Raw genomic sequence first — 8,630 nt, forward strand, 5'->3', positions numbered from 1 at the left:
TGTGCTGGGAGACAGGTCAATGCAAGCATCCTGCATCACTTCTTCAAACGGTGTGTCATGATGTACGGGTTGGTGCTGGGGGGCTGGTGGGTTGCTGCAGTTTTGGTCACTATCATCCTCAGAATCAAGGGTTATGACGTCAACATTTTTGGGAATGTTTTGACTTATTGGCATGTTTGTAACATCATTGTCTTCACCCTCAGAGTCAATCGTCTCTGAGGGCAGAGGTGCTGACCTCATCCTGGACACTGTCAAATACCTGTGTTCTGATGCAGAGGAGTAATCCCAACTGTCTTCAGTTTCACAGCTAAAGTCTAAAGACTCTCTCCTGTTGTCAGTGGTTTCTAGTTTTCCCTCAGAGTCTATTTCAAGCTCAGGTGTGCTCCCTGCTACTGCCAACCCAAATCTTTTACTGAAAGCTTGTTTCAAGCTTTCAAGTGTGTCAAATGTCTCAATCTGGGAAGGAGAAGCTGATAGTGGTTTTGGAGATGTCCAGTATGTTGGGCTGGTGTCACATGGTCTTTCCCCACCATCTAGCACACGTCTTTCTGGGCTATCCTGGTCTACATTATGTGATTTAAATTTAAGGTCTGATATGCTTACAGGTATGAATAACCAGTCATCATCATCACCATCACCATCAGTCTCCTCTTCAGAAAAAGGACCACTGTCACATAATGGACCAGTTTCAACAAAAGTATAAGAACAAGGTGCTGTAACCCGTGTTTCTGTGTCAGGTGAAACTTGCTTCTTTGGAACCAGTTCATCTGAAATGGTTACTGTGTTTGTCTGAGTCTGTCCCTGCAAATGTCCATAGCCTTCATTTTCAAATGGTGACTGAGTATTGTTGGGTGCAGCTACTTGAGCAGGTGAAGATGTCTCCATAGCCATAGACTCTCTCTGGGGATTTTCAGCTTCACTGATATCTCGATACTGTGGGTCCTCAGAACCTGCAGCGAGAAATTGTTCTGTTGTGAGGTTTGTGGCCGGCTGGGACGGCTCATCATCTGAAATGTCTTCATATAGCGGATTTTTTACAATTTCCCCAACCCTGCTTTCAGATAGAGGGGCCTGTTCATTGTTTTCAGAATGTCCTGTGCTTAAATCAGTTTGTAAACGCACAGAACCTGCATCCTTACTCGCACCTTCACTTTGGTTTATAAGAAGTGACACTACGTTATGAATCTGAATACTATCAACTCCTGAATTTAGCTTTGAATGTGAATTTCTTTCCTTCCAGGTATCACAGCACTGTTGTTCCGCTTCAATTTTTCCCTTTTCTTTTGTATTGGCATCTTGGTTTTCGATGAGCGTGAGAAGTTTAAATGTTTTGTTTTCAGATGTCTCTGAACTCGACTTGGTTTGAAGATCCTCTGAGACATCAGGTAAACTCTCTTCCTTCTCAGTCAGTTCATGCACAGCTGTGAGAACTACTGGACTCTCATCTTCATTCTTTGTGCAAGTAGCAGCAACGTCCATCATTATTCGTGGATATTCTGTGGATGTAAAGAGATGAATGTTATCTATATTCCCATTCCAGTATTGTTGCAGTATGACTTTAGAAAGATTCTCCATCTCGGCAATATCCTCTACATTTTCCAGACTAGCAATGAGCTCCTTCAGTGCAGTTAATGAATAATGAATGGTTTTCAGACCATTCTGTATGTACTTATCACACCCTTTACTATAGAAACCATATTCTTTTCTGACACATGTTTCATCTTCACAGTCATCTGAACAAACATGTTTGCAATAGTCATCTGCAGGCATAGTTGCATCCAAATGTTTTTTTACAGACAAATCAAAATCTACTGATGCACTCTTGTCAACAGATGCATTTTTTAAAGGATATTTAGAATGTTCTACAACAGAGACTGCTGTACCTTTTGAATGTTTCTCTGATGCAGATGTAGCACAATCGCCTGTGTCTTTAGCCTTGAGTACTGACTTGGCATTTACTTTGCTGTCATTTGAACTGTCCTGTTTAAGTGCTTGTCCAACTTTGCACTGCTCATTTGCCTCCCAGATTTGACTTTGGCTGTCCACATCTTTGGCAGAGGTTGTAGGGAGATGGGCAACACTGTCTACCTTTGGCTGGATGCGGTCAGGCTGTAGTGTTGAGTTCCTGTCCAAATCCTTATTTGTATGTCCAGGATTATTGTTTTTCAGACGTAAAATAGACCTAAAATAAATGAGCTTTTGTGCAACAAAGTCTTGGATTTCTATATCTGTAGGTGGATGCGTTTTTCCAGCTGACACGAGTTTGTCTGTGGATGGCCGACTACTGATACAGCGGGAGGAGACCTGCTGTTGATAGGGGGTTGAAGGTGTTCCTCTTGAATAATCAAGGTTTTGTGTTGTAGTCTGTCCACAGTTTAGAACATTTAGTAAACTTTTGACTTGCAGACTTTGGCAGAGTCTTTTGTTTAAATAATTAGTATTAGTGTGGAGTTCAATGTTGCCATTTGTTTCCTCTGAACAAGGCAGTTCTGAAGAGTTTGTTTTTAGTAAGGCTTCCAGCAGAGGCAAAGATGTAATATTGTTGCACACAGCCACAGAAGAACGCTGATCTTTATCCTGAGGTAGCTGCAGTCCAGTATCATGGTTCTGATGCAACTTTTTCTTGAAATGCCAACTGACATTTTGCTTGGAATGTTCCTTTTGTTGCCAACTGTTACTATCAGATTGTCTTACAGAGTTTTCATAGGCCAATGTCCCAAAATATCTGCTGTGATGTGCGGCGACGGGTGCTGCAGAATAAAAATCATCATGATCTTTTCTGCTCTTTTGCATGTTTTGAAAAATACATGCACCGTCCCTAGGTCTTGGGTGCTGAAATCCAGAGCCTATTATGGTTCCCTGTGACTCCTGTTGGTGGTAAAGTCTTTGTGATCGATATTCTTGCTGCTGCAACGGAACTTGACTGTAAGTCACCCTATGCTCCTCAGTATTTTGAGTGACTACCATGTTGTTTTGTATTCCAATTTCAGGGTGAACAACTGGTACGGGGGTAACATTGATGTCTTGTGGTAATCGGAAAACACCCACGTTACTCCAGTCTTGAAACACAGAATAGGCCCCACCTTGGCTGTGTGGAAATCCGGATCGCATTACCTAAAGAGCAATCTTTCAAGTGTTGACTTCAGTTCTCTTCTCAGGTCTAGGAAACAAATAAGGGAAATTAGTGGTAGGCATATATTCACTAAAAAATGGGTCAACAACCTTTTAAATATGAAGGACCATTTCAAATGTTCTTGTTAGTCAGTGTGCCATATCAGCATTAAGTTGCCATCATTTACCAAACCTGCACAGGCAGTGTTTTGTTTTTTCCCCCTCTATTTGCTGCATTCTGTGTAGGAGGTGGATGTGGAAAAGGTTTGTGGTATAAGACTTTCACCCTGTGGTTGCAACCTCATAGCACTTCTTGTTAAAATTATATTTTGGAACTGCTCAGTAGGTGGTATTAAATTAAAGTTCCTCGGATAGTTAAAAAAAAAACAAAAAAAAACAAAGGATAAACTAGAACTGCAAGCAGTTATGATGGGGTCCAAGCCTCCTCAACGTGAGACGCCCCAGAATCAGAAATACTTTATTGATCCCCGAAGGGAAACTGTGTTGCAGTTGCACAAATATTATAAATATCAGAGTAGAAATACAAATAAAGCACAACAGTGGCAAGGCTACTAGGTCTGTAGTAAAGTACAACTGAAAATGTCCCATGTGTATGTTTAAAAAACATTTTTATACATACACATAAAAAAATTGTCAACGTGTTGACATTTACAGTAAGCGTGTTGTCTTATTCCTAGTTCTCCAATCTCATGGACGCAATTTTTCTTCTCCAGCAAAAACTTCCTGAACTCTATGCTTTATTGTTTAAATCTGGTGGCTAAATGCCTGGAAGTTGAGATAAGTGTTGTGCATTAAACTACACTTGCTCCGCTTAGAGCAACAGGGCATAGGCAGTCCCCCAGCGGACCCCGGGCATCCATTGTCGGCTCCGGTTGTGTGTGTCCCTGGGGCCAGAGTGGTCATTATAGAATCCCCATCTGAAGCTGCTGGCTAAAGATAACCAAAAATACAGTAAGATCATACTTCACGTAGGTGGTAATGATACCCGATAACGCAAAATCGGAGATCACTAAAATTAACGTTGAGTCACTTTGTGTATATACAAAGACAATGTCTGCTCAGTAGTTTTCTCTGGACCCCTGCCAAACCTAATGAGCAATGAAATGTACAGCCGTATGTCATCCTTACGCCGCTGGTTGTCAGGGTGGTGCCCAGCTATTGATATGGCAAAATGCGTTCTGGAGAAAGCCTCGTCTAATTATCAGAGACTCCAATCATCCAAATTTGGACAGAGCCACTCTTATGTTAAAAAAATCTACCGAGTCTATTATTGGCCATAAACCTTGACAACCCCAGTCTGACATTAGTAATCCGAGGTGCAGCGCAATGCGCTCCTCTGCGCTTCCACTGGTTCAGTTGCCCACTCATAGTCTAATAACCACGGTGTCTGTCCCTTGACTCAGATCGGTTAAATCCAAAAGGTACACAGAAGAGGGGTTATCTATCTATTATTTATTTATTTATTTATTTATTTATTTATTTATTAGGGATGAGCCGAGTGCTCGGCTGAAACGAGTATCCGGTACGGATAAAGCACTTTTGCCGAGTACAAGTATTATACGAGTAATATGAGTCAATATCTGTACTCTGATTGGATAAAACTCCTCACTGACCGTGTCTGCGTTCTGTGATAGGCTAGTCCCAGCACCACACGCACGCACGCACGCGGACACACAGGGACACACACGGACACAGTGTGCCGCTCCGCTCACTCGCACACAGAACACTGAGAAGTGAACCGCTCTTTCCGTCTCCCTCAGGGCCGCGGGGCTTTTTCGTTAACATTTAGGGTTTCTTCAGCTTTAGGTTTGTTTTATACTTCGGTGCAAACTAGTATCTAGCAACCAGGAGACTTCTGGTAACGTGGGGTTTGTTCAGACATAGTGCTTGGTAGAATGGGACTTGCGTTGCATTTCTGCAGTCAGAGTTTTTTTTTTTTTTTTAAACTGCCTGCTGCTCAACCAGTTTTTTTGAGTGTCTGAAACTTTTTGCTGGTGTTTATAAAAAAAAATAAAAGGCAGCTCCGGTATAAATAAATAATATTACAAATTAAAGCTGCAGCAGCAGGATGGAGGGCCCTCGCTAACCCGGCCATTCGGGGTTACCGGCGGACGCCTCTCCTTGCGACCGCGTATTTGCGCGTCACTCGTACGCTGAAAATCGTCGCCATGAAAAGTGAACTTGCTGAGTTCGTGATACCTCACACAAGCCTATACGTCATACAAGTCATTATCTGTGAAAAGGGGCGTGGCCGCATCATACTGGGGCGGGTCAAAAATCACTAATAAAAAAGGAAGTCTCTGCTGAGTTCATTGATACCTTACACGAGCCTATACGTCATACAACTCACTATCTGTGAAAGGGGGCGTGGCCGCATCATAGTGGGGCGTGTCAAACATCACCAATAAAAAAGGAAGTCTCTGCTGAGTTCATTGATACCTCACACAAGCCTATACGTCATACAGCTCCTTATCTTGGAAAGGGGGCGTGGCCGCATCATAAAGGGGCGGGTCAAACATCACCAATAAAAAAGGAAGTCTCTGCTGAGTTCAATGACACCTCACATAAGTATCTACGTTAAACGGTTCAAATGTTATGAAAGGGGGCGTGGCCTGAGTGACTGGGCGTGGTCATAATATAGGGGCCGCCTCACTATCACATGTAGACCACACATTCTAAGTTTCATGTAAATCGGATGATGTTTGTCCTATAAGGCATATTTCTTGTTGCCAGGTGGTGGCGCTATCTCCAAAAGTCCAAATTGGCCTGTAGGTGCCCTCAGGCCTGGACTCTTGGTGTTTGTGGGAAATTTCAAGCAGATACGACAACGTACACTGTAGTTACAGCCACTTAATTCTTCATTGCTAAACACTCAAGATGGCCGCCATGCCACGCCCACACCGTTTAACGAAAAGTTTTTCTTTTAATAACTTTTCATCTTCAACATCTTAAGATGACTCATACTGAATTTGAAGTCGATCTGATGAAATCTCTAGGAGGAGTTCGTTAAAGTATAGCACCTTGTCCTTTAGAACTACTTCCTGTTGCCACTAGGGGGCGCTATGACTTTGAGCGAATTTCGGCATGTAGATGTCGTCAGGGGCGGACTCTGATGAATCCTGAAAAGTTTCAAGGCAATTGGACAATGTACACTCAAGTTACACTCACTTCCTGTCAGACGGCATATTTCCTGTTGCCAGATGGTGGCGCTATCACCAAAAGTCCATATGGCTGTAGGTGTCCTCAGGCCTGGACTCTTGGTGTTTGTGGGAAATTTCAAGCAGATATGACAACGTACACTGTAGTTACAGCCAATTTCATCTTCATCGCTAAACACCCCAAAATGGCCGCCATGCCACGCCAACCGTATGACGAAAAGTTTTTCTTTTAATAACTTTTCATCGGTAACATCTTAGGATGATACATACCAAGTTTGAAGTTGTCGGATGAAATTCTAGGAGGAGTTCGTTTAAAGTATAGCACCTTGTCTTTTAGGCCTACTTCCTGTTGCCAATAGGGGGCGCTATGACTTTGAGCCAATAGCGGCATTTAGATGTCGTGGGGTGGACTCTGATGAATCGTGGAAAGTTTCGAGTAATCGGACAACGTACGCTCAGTTACACCCACTTCCGTTTCGGTGGCGAATTGCACAAAATGGCCGACGCCACGGCCACGCCCTATGACGAAAAGTTTTTCTTTTAATTACTTTTCATCGTTAACATGTTAGATGACACACCACAAGTTGAAGCTGATCGGACGAAAGCTCTAGGAGGAGTTCGTTAAAGTACGACATGTGGAAATGGGCAAAATCGCACTAATTTGCACATTCAAAACAAAATGGCGGACTTCCTGTTGGGTTTAGGGGGGGGCGACCATGGAGTTTATGTCCGCCCTGCCATGTACAAGTGTACACAAGTTTCGTGAGTCTATGATAAACATAGTGCAGGGGCTGAATTTTGTATATTGTAGGTGGCGCTAGCGAGCCATTTTTGTGCGCTATTCCCGAAAACCATTAAAATACGTAAATTTTCACCAGACTTGTGATGCGACCGCCAAATTTGGTGAGTTTTTGAATATGATAAGTCCTCCAAAAAGGCAATTCATTTGGCGGAAAAAGAATAATAATAATTCCTCAGTTCCAATAGGGCCTTCGGCCTGTCGGCGCTCGGGCCCTAATAATCCTTCAGTTCCAATAGGGCTTCGCCGCCTGTCGGGGCTCGGGCCTAATTACGATAACCACACAAAACACATTCCAACCCCCCGCCCCCCCCCCCCCCTCTCTTTGTTCTCTCTCTCTGTATCTCTTACTACAGACACACCAATACTGGTGTGAAAATAAAAAAGAACCAAAAAAAAAGGTTATCACACAGATCATAGAAAAAACAAGTAAAAAAAAAAGTTATGAGTATGAAAACTCTGTTCATTACATTTTACTTAATAATGCAACCGCATTGTGTGTATTTATTGTTACAAAACTTTTTCTGCATATAGTTCGTTGTTACCATAACAACACCATTGATCTGAAGCTCAATGCTGATGCTGTCATGTAAATAGTTTTATAATCAGCAATAAATAACAATTTCTGATCAACCCATGTCAATTGCATACTTAAAATACCAGACCGGTTAAAGCCCCGCCCATTTCCAGACAACCCGACCCACTTCCGGGTTAAATAAATCTGCCCACTTCAGGGTTAGGCCCCACCTAGTCCGAGTACAGACACGGATAATTCATGTGGTAAACAGTTACAGCTGTACTCGCTGTTATAATATATATATATATATATATATATATATATATATATATATATATATATATATATATATCCTACTTGGAATTAAAACTACAACTGCAATGATAAAACTGAACAGGGAAATTAGATGTGGACTATTAAATATTAGATCTCTTTTCTAAACCAGTCCTTGTAATGATCTGATATCAGATAATCAAATTGATCCATTATGTCTTACTGAAACATGGTTGGGCCATAAAAAATATGTTAGTCTAAAGGAAACCCCTCCTCCCAGACAGAAGATGAAGCAAAGGAAACTAACACCTTGGTATGACTCCCAAATTAGGGCTGCATGATTATGGCCAAAATGATAATCACGATTATTTTGATCAAAATTTGGATCGCGATTATTCTCACGATTATTTGTTGATTTTAACCAAAACAAATTTTAATGTCACGTAGGCTATTTATAACTACGAGGGGGAGTGTGATGGACGCTACTCACAGACAGACGGCTGACTCATTATGAACGGGTCCAGCACGGGTCGAATGGCGGATACAGACGTGTGTATTTAACGTCTATCTCGTCACGGCGCTGCATTTTTATGAACTATGATATTCTCGCAATGGGTCACATCTCTTGGCCAGGTCCAGCAGCTCCGTCTCACACGCTATTACTCTACCAACTAAAATTAGTTTCAGTCAATAACTTCTTCTGTGTTCTTCGCTGTGGCAGCCAGGATAGCAGAGTTACCCGCGGAAACAC

General features: G+C 42.3%; 2 protein-coding genes across 6 annotated transcripts in view; both read right to left on the reverse strand.

Annotated features, from left to right (window-relative positions):
- The window catches only part of LOC116673491 (uncharacterized), a 2,368-nt gene extending 2,257 nt beyond the window's left edge, over positions 1–111 (reverse strand). For both annotated transcript variants that reach the window (XM_032505857.1, XM_032505856.1), the window contains exon 1: positions 1–111. This exon is cut by the window's left edge and continues 1,409 nt beyond it. In XM_032505857.1, coding sequence (XP_032361748.1) covers positions 1–29 — 29 coding nt within the window. In that variant the 5' untranslated portion in view covers positions 30–111.
- LOC116673489 (uncharacterized) overlaps positions 1–8,630 on the reverse strand; it is a 40,408-nt gene that overhangs the window by 22,578 nt on the left and 9,200 nt on the right. Inside the window, exons 2-4 of one of the 4 annotated variants that reach the window (XM_032505853.1) lie at positions 1,884–3,160; positions 1,071–1,496; positions 172–1,040 (exon numbers count right to left, since the gene is read on the reverse strand). In XM_032505853.1, coding sequence (XP_032361744.1) covers positions 172–1,040; positions 1,071–1,496; positions 1,884–3,111 — 2,523 coding nt within the window. In that variant the 5' untranslated portion in view covers positions 3,112–3,160. Of the gene's footprint in view, positions 1–171; positions 1,041–1,070; positions 3,161–8,630 lie in introns of all 4 variants that reach the window. The other 3 variants (XM_032505851.1, XM_032505852.1, XM_032505850.1) reach the window with 3 other exon arrangements.

The sequence above is a fragment of the Etheostoma spectabile genome, chromosome 23, assembly GCF_008692095.1.
Source record: "Etheostoma spectabile isolate EspeVRDwgs_2016 chromosome 23, UIUC_Espe_1.0, whole genome shotgun sequence".
Classification (NCBI taxonomy): Eukaryota; Metazoa; Chordata; class Actinopteri; order Perciformes; family Percidae; genus Etheostoma; species Etheostoma spectabile.